General features: G+C 38.3%; 1 protein-coding gene across 1 annotated transcript; it reads right to left on the bottom strand.

Annotated features, from left to right (window-relative positions):
- Nucleotides 1-583: 583 nt before the first annotated feature.
- LOC117522246 (UAP56-interacting factor-like) lies at nt 584-14,873 on the bottom strand. The gene is made up of 9 exons (XM_034183641.1): nt 14,702-14,873; nt 12,153-12,275; nt 11,905-12,071; nt 10,420-10,565; nt 8,981-9,053; nt 4,245-4,300; nt 4,086-4,160; nt 2,583-2,709; nt 584-1,082 (listed from the first exon to the last, which is right to left on the bottom strand). Exons 1-9 carry the CDS (start codon nt 14,769-14,771, stop codon nt 981-983), a joined length of 939 nt encoding a protein of 312 aa, XP_034039532.1. The 5' UTR covers nt 14,772-14,873; the 3' UTR covers nt 584-980.
- Nucleotides 14,874-15,936: the final 1,063 nt, after the last annotated feature.

Below are 15,936 nucleotides of genomic sequence, written 5' to 3'. Positions count from 1 at the left end.
TTGGCAGATAGATGGTTAGTTTTGAGAGGTTTGACGGATCAGTTGTCTGCCATCCAGCACCTGCTCCCAAACCTGATCCCGCCAGTAAGCAGCAAACACTTCCAGACGATGTTACACTGACCACACAAACCTGCTTTATCAATTGATGTGGGGTAGCAAAGATGATTATTTGATGTTTATGAATTATTGTCTCCACAAGATGGCTGGGATGAGCTAAAGCAGCCACTCACCTTCCCTTTTTTCTGTGGTTGGATCCAATATACACAAACTTGTAACAAAATGATGGAAAAGTACAGAGAAATGACCTGATGCACACCGGCTGATCTGTGGAACAGCCTGTGGGTTTTACCTAACAGCTGGGAACAATCAGGAAGGTGGCAGGCAGCTACACCGTTTAATGACATCACCTGAAAACCTTGGGAATGCCTCGGGATCCCCCAGGAAGACTGAGGACAGGGAAGTGTGGAATAAATTGCTCGATCTGCTGGCACCGCAACCGGGTAAGGGGCAGAAAGTGAATTAATAAAGTGAATGAATAAAACCTTGTCTTCAGAGTACTAGTAAGACAATACAAAGTAAAAAGAAAAATTCAAAAACTTTTTTATTTGAGGAAACATTACAAAATGTTTTGTTTTTAAAATGTTAAATGAGAGAATACATGTGCCATGGTTCCAAGAACACAACAGTCCTCTCCGGCAAGAAAATGATAAAAAACAACAAAAACAAAAAAACAAGCAGCCTTCATCGTGCGTGCTGTCGACAGTTCTGAGTCCAAAGCAAACAGTTTCCTTCCACTACACGAGGCAAACGGTGGAGTACAGTGACACGATAGCCAGTGAGACAAAAACAACAAAAACACTGTCTTCCACCAACACTCACACACTTGATTTGTGACATGTGGGCAGTTGTGCACGTACTCATTTGTAACGCAGCTTCATTTAATAAAGTCCATCAGCTGGTGGGCAACAGCTTCCTGCAGGCTAACCCACGGTAACAAACCGGCTGCCTTTACTGCCCCGCGGTGTGGCTGTGCGCTGATCTTTGAGAATGCGGAATCTCTCGTTCAGTGTCATTGACGTTTGCTGTGGAAACAAGTATGCGAGTGTTAGCACGTCACGTTATGCAAAGTCATTGTTTAACAATCTTAAAAGTGAATTTGATTTTTTTTTTTTGTTTTTTACCTGGGTTTTACCCTACGGTCAGATTAGCTACACGTGACCGCAAGCGACAGAGGCATTGCGACTGCTAATCAGAGTAAAAAGGCAGCGGGATATCAGCCGATTGCTCGGTCACACAAAATAAGCCAAGATGGTGTAATACGCTTCGAACTAGGTGTATTTCTGGATAAATATGTTTAGCACTCTTTCTGCATATATTTTGCAAAAGTTAGCAAGAAATAAATACTTCTAAATCTAAAAAAGCCATTTTTCTAACTAGATAAGACCTCTGAAGTGATTTACAAGACATCTTATGGAGATGTTAGCATGCTCACTGGCGTTACAGGTACGTGTAAGAGTCAGGTTTTCACATCCTTTATAATCTATCATTAAACAATGTGCACATTAACACCAAGTAGCCACAAGATGGCCACACCTCTGGAAGGCACATGAACTGACAAACCTCAACTACTTGTCTTCATTTTTGTTTATTATTTTTACATTGTTTTGAGTTCAGCTGTTCACTTAAAAATCACTCTTGTGTTTAGTTTGATGGTTAAAACCTTCACAGGATAAACAGTTATATATAGGAGGTGCACAGGCAAACAACAACAAAAAAAAACAGCAGTAAAAATTGGGGATGGAACAGAAACCCGGTATTAAATGAGTCCTAGTGGTACATTATTGCAGATTTCAACTTTATTACTATCCCAAAGGAAACTGATTTGAAGCAGGCATCAAGATATCACAAATAAAACATGAGGAAATGATACGAAAAAAAACAAAAAAAAAAAAACAGAAAAGTCTGCAACAAACAGACAAAGACTGGGGTACTTTACAGTACTGCTTTCTGTACTGGAGAAATTGAGGAAATATATTTAGAGTGCTCCCTCATTTGGAACTTTGTGTGCAGAGCTGAAGGCAGGTCTGGTCACATGTCACATCTCGTCTCTCTGAGAGTTTGTGTGTGTGTATGTGCGCGCATGTGTGTATGAAAGAGAAAGACTTCATTGGATTGTTGCAGCATGACAAGAGAATGATGAGGGAGTAGCTGCCCTCCTAATCAGGGGTTTTACAACGGCTTACATTTGTTGAAGTAAGTACACGCCATGCTTTCTGACACGTCTAATGATATTTTCATGTGCTCAATGGCCAGAAGAATTTTACTGCTGTGTTTTCTTTGTCGCGTGCACCTCTTACAGCTGTTTTTAGCTGTTGAGCCTGTGACAGTTTTAACAATCAAACTAAATACTTTACTGATTAAAATCTTTTAAGCGCCGAATGAATAGCTGAACTCAAGACAATCTAACAACTGGAACCACTTTCGAAACTAAACTAGGACACAACTCTAAACCCACAAGTCTTCTACTGAAAAGGGATAAAATGCCATCAGTATAGCTTTGTTTGTGGAATCGCTGTCCGTACCTGTTTTCCAACACTGTTGATGTCAAATTGGAGTGGCACTCCTTTTGGCGTCTTCTTCTCTACAGTTTCCACCTTGACAGAAGTAGAGCTAACAGCTGGCGGGTGAAGGGTCCAAGCAGTTTGGGGCCTAAAGAGAAATTACAGTCACTGCTTCATTTGAATATGAACTGATTGCGTAAGTGAAAGTTAAATTAGAAAAAACTTTATTCACTTCTATAACATAATAAAGGCTGAGACTGGAACCACACCACACACACAGTGCATTATGGAACCATGTAAAACTAGGATTTAAACCTACAGGGTGTAGGATTTAGTGTCATCTAGTGGCGAGGTTGGAGACTGCGTGATGCAGTTATGGGCCACAGTTTTGCTTTCCTGATCGGGATTCATGCTTCGTTGTTACCTCCGCCAACAAAGTTGGAAGAGGTTATTTTTTCACCCCTGTCTGTCTGTCTGTCTTTGAACAGCCTGGAGACCACAATTTTTCATATATCATTATGACATTTTTTTACTGACGATTCATATCTTGATAGACAAGAACTGATTAAATTTTCAAGAACAACGATGGGAAAAATGTTGGAAAAATGTTTTAACACTGAGCAAATTTTCAAAAAAGATCAGATTTCTTTCATATTTGAAAGCGTTATTTAGGATGGCATCCTTTATCAACTGATAAAGTTTGATCCAGATCTGATCCAGATTACAGATTTTGTTGCCATTTAAATTTACCATTGAAAACCCCATTTGATGTATATTTTGCATTATATCTTAAACGTGCCCCAATCACTCTCATACGTGAAAGTGAAGTGCAGACTGGCACTCACTATCACCTGATAAAGGTTGATCCAGATTGTGGATTTTGTGGACATTTTAATTTAATAATGAAAAGCCCATTTGATGTACATTTTGCATTTTATTTCAATCAAAAGTGCCTCAATCACTCTCATTTGTGACAATGAGGTGCAAACTGACACTCTCAATGAATAGCCAAAGTCTGAGCCGCATCTGATCCATATTGCGGATTGAGGGGACATTTGATTTTAACATTGAAAAGCCCCTTTGATCTATATTTTGTATTATATTTTATCTTATGAGATGCCACTTCTAACACGACTGTGACCTTGAATTTTTTTTCCCCCAAGGTAAACATTTATGGAATTGGAAACTACTGTTGGCGGAGGTTTGTGCTCTATGAGCGTGGTGCTCTAGTATTTTCTTGTAATTAATGTGACCCTGCATTTCACAAAAATGAGGTTTAATTAATGATTAGCAGCAACCCTCAGCTGTATCACTGAAACACCCCAGATAATCCGGTTATATGGCCTGTAAACATTTGTAGCTGTATGAAGCTGTCAGATTGTGGAACACAGTCGTATGCACTGTGTGTGCTGAGTCTGCAGAACAAAAAATGTTTATACTTTTAGCAAGTAGTACTGTACTGAGGTGATTTTTCAAAAATAAATTCAAATTTCATAAATTATGCTTGTATTTTGTGATATTTACTCTGGTTGTGTTCTGGCTGTTGGGTTGTCAATTGAAACAGTCAAGATTCCACTACTGTTTGTTGACGTGCGCCACCTGGTGGACACAAAGAAATGGTACATGATTACAGAAGAGCCTCCTCAAGTTGAATGATATTCAGCTCAAGTGTGTAATACTCACTGACGGGTTCTGACTGGAGCAGTGTGAAGATTTGGATTCTGCATCTGGGCATGAACCTGCAAGATAAATTAGTGAGTGCAGAATCTGGATCAAGGCTAAGGTCATTTTCACACCTGCCCCATTTGGTATTTCAATTAGACCATGGCTATAATGCATATATCATAAAATCTTTAAATTTAGGATACAAGCATCAAATTTGGCACAATGGAACTTCTTGGTCTACTTTTTCCAAAAAGTCGTTAGCCACTTCAATTTTCGAGACACTGGCCTTTTTTTCAAGATGACACTCAGAAATATGTATTTTCGTTATACTTGTACATAGATGAGGACAAAATTATTAGCCCCTCTATGAAATTTAACATTTTCTTCAAAATGAACAAATCTGACTAATTTTTCTTCATGTTTTGATTTGGAACAGAATGTGCAGTGTTCCCAATGCATTTGCATGAATGAAAATAAAAGCTATCAAAGATTTTGAGCTTTTCTCACTTTTTTAAACACACTTATTTTGAACACAACTGTACATTGCTCCTAGTGAAGAACTACTTCCAGAAGACCAAAAGTGAATGTTACACACTGTCCTGCACAAAGCCCTGACTTAAATCCCTTTGAAAATCTGTGGGGTGAACTGAAGACCAAGGTCCATGCCAGAAGACCGTCAAATCTGGAGGAGCTTGAGAGATTTGCAAAAGAAAAATAGGCTTGGATTCCTCAGGTGACATGTCTGAGACTTAAAATGAAGATTACTCCAATTATGTCTGAGAATATTACATTTGTGTTTAGTAGCATCACATTTAATAATTTAGTACCACAATCACCCATATTTGCTTGCCAGTGTTTTATTTGCACACATAGGCTGTATTTTTGGTGACCATATTGAAAAACGGCCACCAATTTAAAATATGTGGCAAACGGCTTCTTTTTTTTTCTTTTTTTTTTTAAGAAAAGGACTTCTCAGAAATATTTAGACCAAATTTGTATCATCAGCTGAACAACTCTTACACTTATCTGCTACATTATCAGTTTCCTTAAATATCTGTATTTGTTTGGGAAGATGTGAACAAAATTTTGGTCTCATGCGCACCAAATAAATGGACCACGGTCTTACTGAAAGGGAATCAATGTTGTTCCAAGTGGACCATGGTACAGTAGTGTTCAGAATATGAGTAGTGCTATGTGACTAAAAAGATTAATCCAGGTTTTGGTATATTTCTTATTGTTACATGGGAAACAAGGTACCAGTAGATTCAGTAGATTCTCACAAATCCAACAAGACCAAGCATTCATGATATGCACACGCTTAAGGCTATGAAACTGGGCTATTAGTAAAATAAAGTAGAAAAGGGGGTGTTCACAATAATAGTAGCATCTGCTGTTGATGCTACAAACTCAAAACTATTATGTTCAAACTGCTTTTTTAGCAATCCTGTGACTCACTAAACTAGTATTTAGTTGTATAACCACAGTTTTTCATGATTTCTTCACATCTGCGAGGCATTAATTTTGTTGGGTTGGAACCAAGATTTTGCTCATTTACTAGTGTGCTTGGGGTCATTGTCTTGTTGAAACACTCATTTCAAGGGCATGTCCTCTTCAGCATAAGACAACATGACCTCTTCAAGTATTTTGACATATCCAAACTGATCCATGATACCTGGTATGTGATATATAGGCCCAACACCATAGTAGGAGAAACATGCCCATATCATGATGCTTGCACCACCATGCTTCATTGTCTTCACTGTGAACTGTGGCTTGAATTCAGAGTTTGGGGGTCATCTCACAAACTGTCTGCGGCCCTTGGACCCAAAAAGAACAATTTTACTCTCATCAGTCCACAAAATATTCCTCCATTTCTCTTTAGGCCAGTTGATGTGTTCTTTGGCAAATTGTTGCCTCTTCTGCACATCTTTTATTTAACAGAGGGACTTTGCGAGGGATTCTTGCAAATAAATTAGCTTCACACAGGCGTCTTCTAACTGTCACAGCACTTACAGGTAACTCCAGACTGTCTTTGATCATCCTGGAGCTGATCAATGGTTCTGATTATTCTTCTATCCATTTTGATGGTTGTTTTCCATTTTCTTCTACGCGTCTCTGTTTTTTGTGGTCCATTTTAAAGCACTGGAGATCATTGTAGATGAACAGCCTATAATTTTTTGCACCTGCGTATAGGTTTTCCCTCTCCAATCAACTTTTTAAATCAAACTACGCTGTTCTTCTGAACAATGTCTTGAACATCCCATTTTCCTCAGGCTTTCAAAGAGAAAAGCATGTTCAACAGGTGCTGGCTTCATTCTTACATAGGGGACACCTGATTCACACCTGTTTGTTCCACAAAATTGACGAACTCACTGACCGAATGTCACACTACTATTATTGTGAACACCCCACTTTTTTTTCTTTTTTTTTTTACTAATAGCCCAATTTCATAGCCTTAAGAGTGTGCATATCATGAATACTTGGTCTTGTGAGAATCTACTGAATCTACTGGTACCTTGTTTCCCATGTAACAATAAGAAATATACTCAAAACCTGGATTAATCTTTTTAGTCACATAGCACTACTATTATTCTGAACACTACTGTACATTCACAAGCACAACCTGAACCAAATGTGAGCACTGCACATTATGAGCTCAGAATGGCATCCTGCACAAACATGACCATTTAGATTTTTCCAGACAAGTAAGTGCACAGTTTTTGAAAACCCACAAGCACATGTGTAAAGTGTGCAGCGATCAAATAAACATAAGAGTTTCACAGGTCTATAATACAGTATCGCATCAGTTGTCAGGATTAAACAGGTGAGGCTGGCGACAGCGCTGACATTAGCATGTCCTCTTAATAGACCATTGAATTGCAGCTAAGATGTAAACCAGCTACACAAAGGCAGAGTGTCTGACCAATAACGGGACAGTAGGGATGTCTCAATCAAGCTTTTTTTTTTTGTCCCGGAGCTACACTGGTTAATAGATTACCTGCTTGATACAGAGTCTTCATCAAATACTTGCATTTTCCTAAATACTATACTTGCACAGAGCACATTGCAAGCACATTAAAGTCAATCAAATGTATACATTTGATAACTGAACAGCTCCACAATACTACATTCAATCCATGCTACTCCTTGACATTTATTTTTACTAAACAATGCAAATAAGCACTTTTTATATGGCTCTTATCAATTCCACTTAGTGTAACATAGCAGTAGTAAAGTTAGAACACTCAGTAATACTGAACATTGTGGAAAAAATTACATGGCCGTTATAGTTGTTAAAAACTACATTCATTCTCATAATTATTACATTCAAAAATATATTTGAACTATGTCTTCAAAAGTAGACCTTTACTCAAAAAAGGAGCCACTCGGAAGAAGCGTTTCACATTTGCTATCTATCACAAACAGACTGTGCTTTTTGAAAGGAAACAGAGCATAAATATGCTTTTACAAATATACACTGCTGCCTGTACTGCTGGTTTATTTTGATGTTTTGATTAGTTTACCTCAAAGTCTTACATTGTAGTCTTACATTGTATAGCTGATTAGCACTTGGCTGGTAGCATTTTAATTAAATGCTAGACCAATTATCATTGTTTTTGACCCAAATGATAAGTTAAACCAAGAAACAAATTTAAATAAGGCCCAGGTTGGGGGGAGTTCAGAGTTCATGTGCTTATGCAGAAAATCCACTGATTAGTAATCGGTGATAGAAAGGGTATGCGATATAAATGATACAAAACTGGCCTATGATAGAGACTTTAATTCTATTGCACTACCACTGTAATGCATTTTAACAGACTGAAAGTGGCAGCAATGCAATATTGAGGATGCTGGCTGCCGTTAAACACCATAGAAGAAGATAATGCATGTTGATGCAATCTACTCTCAACCCTCAGATGCTACAGCCACAAGCTGCAATGCATTAATTGTCATTTTGATTAAACATGGCTGAAAGCGAAATGGAGGAGCTGGTGAAAAAGACCTCTAGAGTGAGCAACAGTTCCGTCTACAAGAGGTAACACGACTATGAATGATGGAGAAACCGAAGCTTTTTGAACCACTGAATCAACATGAAGCAGTTGTGTTGAAATGGTTCAGTATTTGATACAATTAAATATGGAGACAATCTTCAACATAGCACTTGCATGGAACAATAAAGGGCAAGATGTCATGAAACAGTGAGGGACTGTTATGTATGTTTAATAATAAAGGTTCTATGTATATCTTGAAATTTTTGACTTTTTTTTATTAAAAGACATTAATATTATACTTGTCTTATAATGTGACTGTCATCATAAAATATGCAATAGAGATATAAATTTGGAAATGCTTGTGCAACTAGGGACTGTAATGAAAATAGTTGTACAAAATGTAGGGGATTTGGGGGTATCAAAGGTTTTTATTTAAAAACAAGATCATTTCAGTGGTGTTAGACTTGAGTCTGTTCTTCTTTATTACTACCTCTCCAGTTTTGGAGACACCCCTCTCACACGGCACAGAAGTTGCTGGCATATGAAGATAGATTTTGTCCAGCTTGTAAAGAGTTTGGCTTTCCTTAGGGTCTATATAACCTGCTCTGAAATAGTTTGATTATAATTTATATGTTGTGATATATATTTCATTATCGCAAGAGGCTGCAATGTATATTGAAATATGGATTTTAGGCCATATCGCCCATCCCTACCACTGATCTGTAAATCTGTTTAATTGGTTCATACACCATTATCAAGTACCTTGAGGCCCCTCCGAAAAAGAAACGTAGCCTGACGTGCTTCTCTCTGAGCCTGCTGAACAGGTGGCAGTAGTCTGCAAAATAAGACATTTAAAAAAAATAAAAATAAAACAGGTCAAACTGCACAGTATGTTAATGTCACACTCACTTTACTGTTACTCTTCCCACACACACAAACTTAGTCAATAAATGTTTGTCATTTCCAATTACCGTATTTTCCGGACTATAAGTCGCACCGGAGTATAAGTCGCACCAGCCACTTTATCCATTATAAAGAAAAACAAACCATAAATAAGTTGCACCGGAGTATAAGTCGCACCAGCCACTTTATCCATTATAAAGAAAAATAAACCATAAATAAGGTCCACTGGACTATAAGTCCCATGGACATACAGGTATGTTAACATGAAAAGTTCAGATGATAATATTGTGACGGCTACCGTTTTCGGATGCATATTTCACCAGTCGCAACTTGTAATCTGCAGAGTATGATTTTCTTTTTGGTGGCATTTTTTCGGGCCTTCTCCGTTGTCTTGTTATGTTATCAGTAACGTTAAAATTTTTATTTTTCTATGGTAGTCAGAAGTCGCAGGAACAGTTACACAAGCCTCGAGTGCCCTCTCGTGAGCTGCATTTTACCTACGGATATGTTTGTATTTTGCGGACCACATTGCGAGCCGAACCATGCAGCGCCTACCTGCGCAGCTCACCACCCAGCGGTGTCGATCCAGCTCCTTCCAAGTGCAGACGCTAATCCTCCGCCATCGCTCAGTGCTCCCATGCAGCTCTCAGCGTCAACTCTGCTCACACTGATATCCAAGGGTTGAAGCTGTCTTGTTAGCCGTCCCGGAATAAACACCATGTTCGTCTGCTTCAAACGCTTTTCACAATCATCGACGCCAGCTCCTTCCAAGTGCATACGCTAATCCTCCGCCGTCGCTCACCCAATGCTCCCACGGAGCTCTCAGCGTCAACTTAAACACTCTGCTCACATTGATATCCAAGGGTTGAAGCTGTTCTGTTCGCCAAGCCGGAATAACAGCAAGCACCGAGTTTGTCAGCTTCACACGCTGTGGGTGAGGTGAGGAATACGCATCCAAAGTTCTGTTCTCTGATTGGTTATCGCGACCAGCGTGAACTATAGGATGGCCGTCATACTACAGTGCCCATGATGCATTGCATTTCCTTTTCCGGTGGCCATTTTAAAACATAGATCGACTCTGTCACGTAAAATTGTTTTGTTACAGTAAATTAATTGAGATCCTACCGGTATATTTTTCATTTATAAGTCGCACCGGAGTATAGGTCGCACCCCCGGCCAAAACATGTAAAAAAGTGCGACTTATAGTCCGGAAAATACGGTACTTCAAATGGATACGAGTCATCTGATGATTCCTGCAGAGCTGTAAATAACACATTTGGAAACTCCGTCGTTCTCACCGTCTTCGCAGCTGAAACGACCTCCTTGTGGATGTGTTGTGGCCTCTCTGCAGATCATTCTGCCTGTACAGTCGCCTCTGCACCTCCGGCTTCCTAAACTGGGGTTCAGTACGTTGAATGAAGGCCCTCGTTTTCTGTCTTGTTTTCTGCAGAGGAGAGTTGCAGCACAAGATCTTTAACACAAGCAGAGGCAAAATTTTTGAAACGCTTACCTGCCTGCTTCCACAGCTGTTCAGTCAGAGGACAGTGAAGGTTTATTAGAAATACATGATATTGTTTTTTTTCCCCAACATTCGATATACCAATATTTTCAATGTTATAGTTAATATAGTTTTGAGTGCCACCAGGAATTTTCACAGATCGGCCTTAATTTTAATATGGAAGATTAAAATATAAATTTGATTTCTTAATTCAGTAAACCAATTTTTTTTAACTAATACAAATAGAGGCGGTACATATGTCAACCTCTGATGACTCTTGTTACCCTCCGGGGTATTAGGATTTTCTTAAAAAGAAGACCTGAAAGTTCAGCTAGAATTTGCCAGAAGGTACATCTGACATGCAAGCCTAGATTTGATGTTTTGGTGAAAGAAAATCCTCCTCTATACCACTTCATCATGAAGCTGTACAACTGGGGATACAAAACGATAAACATACACTAATGTACAATAGCCACAGAAGCCTATTACATCTTCTGGGTTGTCTGGGTGGCTTTCCTCACTCTTCTCCTTCTTGCACAGTCACTCAGTTTTTGAGAACTGTCTACTCCATACAGACTTACTATAGACTGCTATACTGTTTGTATTTCTTCATAATTGATGTAAATAAAGTCCAAGACATATTCAGTGACTTGGAAATGTTAATGTATCCATCCCGACTTGTCTGAAGAAAACTGCCAATAAAACTGATTATTTACAGATATTATACCAAAGCATTACTTATGCAACCCATCATCTCGGCTTTTATATTTTTAATTAATTTATATATCAAATTGTTGAAATTTGCTTTCAGTTTGAGATTAAGGAAGATCATTTTAGAAAGTTTTATTTTTTTGTATTTAAAATGGCATAAACAAATTAAAATGTGTGAAATACCAAATATGTTTGGAGGGCGCTGTATATACACATGATTTCTTGTTTTTTTATTATTATTATTATTATTTGTAATAAATTTGCAAAAATTTCAAAAAACTTTTTTTCATGTCATCATTATGGGGTGTTATGAGTCTCTGAGGAGAAAAATGATGGAATAAGGCTGTAACATAAAATGTGGAGAAAGTGAAATGCTGTGAATACTTTCAGGATGTCACTGTATGACATGAGTTGGCCACTGGATCTTAATTTCATTTTAGTGTTGTCACTGGCATATTAACATCATATGTAAGAGTCACCTCCATGTACAGCGTGTTAAAATCCATTAGTCTTTGTCGATTGCTGGTACATTACACTGAAGTTGCATGTGAACATACCACATGTTCTACTACACCTGGCTGGCTGCTGTTCTGTTGAATGATCCAGTTCGTTTTAGCAGGGCTCCAGGCCTCCGGGCCGCCAGGCCAGTGATAACACCTTGACCCCTTCGTCGACCTCCCAAGGGAGGTAATCTTCTGCCCCTCAGTTTAGCAGCTCCTCCTCGGGGTACACCACCTCCAGCTAAAATATATATCGCATTAGATACGCACTCAGTTTGTTCAATTTAAAAATAAAACCCAACAACAACAGAGGCGCTTTCACCTCTCTGAACTGATCCCGCAGTCCTCGACTGAAAACGGCCTTTCTTCTTCACTGGTCGCCGACTTGTGGAGCCTTGTCTTCTCTTTAACTGTTGTTCTTTTTTGTTCAACCGAATGATGTCATCTGTCAAAGACAGTAACACGAGCTGACTGAACTGAAATAGGGGTTTGAGGTTTCCATTAACATGCACATTGGATTTAAAATAAATAAATAAATAAATAAATCAGAGCAAATTTTCATATCTGCAGATACTGATTTAACTTTTTGAGCTTTTATCGGCCAACACTGATATTTTCCCTGATATAATCATGCCTCCCTGCTTTTCTTATTGGCATAACTAACTATAAAGATACTTTCACAATAACAGTAGTCATGGAAATGGTAAACTGAGCCAGCATTTTGTTTTTGTACTGGTGACTTGTTTGTCTTACTCAGGAATTAACACAGGCATGGGCCCGTTTAAACATATAAAACGTAATACCGTGACATAATAGTCAGTGGTCACCAGTTTTTTATTGCAAATTTTATTTGCACATTTTTTACTGTGAATTATTCTGTAGTGTATATTTATACATGCTGTACAGAGAGAGTGCAGCTCAAACTGGAGTCAGATTCCTTGTATTCTTGTAGAAACTTGGTGAATAAAGGCTATTCTGATGAAGTGAAGATATTATTTTTAGGTCATATCGCCTACCTTAGTTGGAAATTTTAATTTTACATATGGTTCCCTCTTTAAACTAATTTTTTTTCAACAGTACAATGAGTTCTAATATATAAACATAATATAAATAAATAAATAAATAATTTTAAAATAAAAATAAACTCAATGCATGCAACAAAACGCATGCAAAGATGCATGCACGCAGCACAATTATATTTGCTATATGCACTGACAAAAGTGTGAACAAATTAATCCAATTAAATCAAAGTGCAGGAATAACCTGTGTTGTGTACATAAATAGCACATCAAGTCCTAAACTTTTCTATTTTTTCCTCCCTTCTGCCTCGCAACTGTGCTTTTAATATCGTCATGGGCACACTTTAAAACAAGTGCAGCTTCACCCTCCCAGCTGCTCCCTTAAAAGATATTAAACAGAAACACCGATCTCCTCCTCACACAAATCTTTATGGAAGGCTGGTGGATTATGGTCACAGGTGAGTGTGATGAATAGAACCATTTTGATATCATCATTTGTAGTTATCACCAAAAATACCACAAAATATTGTGTCATAATTTTAAGACGATTTGGCCCATCCCCAATCCCCACCTCTCCGAAGTAACCATCCCCTTCTCCAGCTGCTGGGGTCAACAATATTAATTAATCCACAATTAATCAACAACATTTCTGATGATCAATTTGATTCATTAAAAAAAAAAAATCCAAAGTATCTGATTTCAGCTTCTTATGTCTGAATACATTCTGGTTTATTTCACCACTGTCTTTACTTCTACCCTTCTAGGAGTAACTCAATACCTTTGGGTTGCAGACAAAACAAGACACGTGAAGGCATCATCTTGGGCTCTGGAAAACACTGGTCAACATTTTTCTCCAATTTCTGACATTTCATCACCTTACAAAGCAAAGTAATAATGCTCATGTCAGTCTCCCAAAGCAACAGAATCAAACAGGGTAAATATTGGTAGTTCAACTCCTATTCTACTGAGCAACATACTGTGCTACAGGTGTACTGCACTAAATAAGACGTTATATGCCTGTTCTTTTAATGTGGTTATTAATTTAACCATGTTAGTCCCATTGAAATCAAGATCTCTTTAACAAGGGATATCTGGACAATTATAAAGTTTTCATTTCACCTAACCTGCATTAGATGTGGGAGGAAGCCGGAGCACCTGGGGGGAACCCACGCAGACATGGGGAGAACACGCAAAGTCAACACAGAAAGGCCACAGCTGGGAATGGATCCCATGACCTTCAACAGTACTAACCACTGTGCTGCCCATTGCTTCATTGATTGTACCAGAGGCTGCAAATTCAAACCACGGGTAACTGGTCTGGACAATATCAAAATAAATAGTGAATTTCCTAAATCTAAATACTCCTTTGTTGTATTCTGGTTCACTTTTTTGTTTCCGTTTACTGTGGCACTCTGCTGGTTTGAGTGCAGTCTGCACGTCTGCAGCAGTTTCAAACAAGACATCTGCAAAAAGCAGCTAATATGACAGGACTGTGTAGTCTAAAATTTCAGGGAGATCATTTACAAATAAACTCAGAAGTCCAAGATTTAAACACAATCCTGTTTTGAATCTGTTAAGGGGAATGGTGAGCAGACACGTTCAGCTTTGATACTACACCTTTAGTAGTAAACCCCAGAAATTTACCGAGTATCAACAAGGAAATTAGCATTGCCTGGGTGATCGGTGAATGTACTTATAAATTATATCTTTCAGTAAAATATGTGGTCCTAATTTCTACTTTTATGTTTAAATCCAGTTTTGTTAAATGGTACCGTTTTATTCTTGTTGTACCAGTAACACCAGCTGTAAGCTAACGCTAGCACTGCTACAATAACACCAACAGCTATCTTACCTAACGACATGTCGACTTTGTCGGGAACGGTAATCTTTGCCCGTCCTGATGTAAAATCGCCGTTGTCCATAATCTGAAACACGACGAACAATATTAAGTAAAACCGAAGTGGCACACAACACAGGTTTGCAATGTCGCTAGCAGTCCTGTTTGTGCACAACGGAAAGGGCGGTGCTGCACACGCGCAATCAAATATTGTAGATGCATTGTGGGAAATGTAGTTTACAGTACGCACAGGACTCCGAGACTCTTCGCTCCCCAAAATACACAAGTCCCTTCGGCCGCTCCCTTGTTTTCACTCGGCGTCGCCACAGCAGATCCAAAGCAGATCTGCATGTTGATTTGGCACAAGTTTTACGCCGGATCCCCTTCCTGACGCAACTCATTATTTGGAGAAATTTGACTGGAGGGGTTGAACCATTAAATTAAAGAATGCACAATGAAAAATAAAATGTGGAAATGGTGGTTAACTGTCCACATTGTCAAATTAGAACACGAAATAAAGGCAATTTTCAGGTATAATGAAAATCAATCAAATTTCAAAAATTATTTTCACTCCTATAACAGTAATAAATATGGTTACTGCATGATGTGCATTCCCTCAAATGGAACTGATAAGAGGAAAAAAAACCCTGACAATACTATTAAGTTCTCAAAAGGAGAATCATTTTATTTATTTATTTTTGAATTGTCAGGTATTTTCACAGTCTTGCATGAGAAATAGTTTACAAAACGTCCCTATCCTGGTTTTTGAATTCTGCAGGAAAAAAAAAATTGTCCTTTGTCATAGCTGTTCAAAGCACTCTGTGTAATATCAAAGGAACTATGAATGTCGGAAATTGGACCATAAAGGCTTGTTTAGTCAAATGCAAAAAAAAAAAACCCAACAAAAAAAAACCCTGAACTTTTAAAGTGCCATAGTTTCAAAAGTACCAGAGTTACAAATCTAACATGTATTTGCCATGTCACCATAAATTTGATATAAGAACACCTGTGATTTTTTTCAGGGGGATCTGAGAGGATAACCTGATATGGCATGACCTTTATGGATTAGTCGGGACATATGCAGAATAAGCACTGCAAACAGTGATACCCAGAGCAGCAATTTTTTTTTTGGCTTCTAAATGACTCTTTCAGATCTGTTCCAAAAACCTATGGGTGATGTTCCACAGGGTTTGTCCAGTATACAGTTCATGGACTCAATAAGTCGCTGTCTGACAAACCCATCACAGGGG

The sequence above is a fragment of the Thalassophryne amazonica genome, chromosome 12 (genome assembly GCF_902500255.1).
Source record: "Thalassophryne amazonica chromosome 12, fThaAma1.1, whole genome shotgun sequence".
Classification (NCBI taxonomy): domain Eukaryota; kingdom Metazoa; phylum Chordata; class Actinopteri; order Batrachoidiformes; family Batrachoididae; genus Thalassophryne; species Thalassophryne amazonica.
This window is presented reverse-complemented; position numbering and strand designations above follow the sequence as displayed.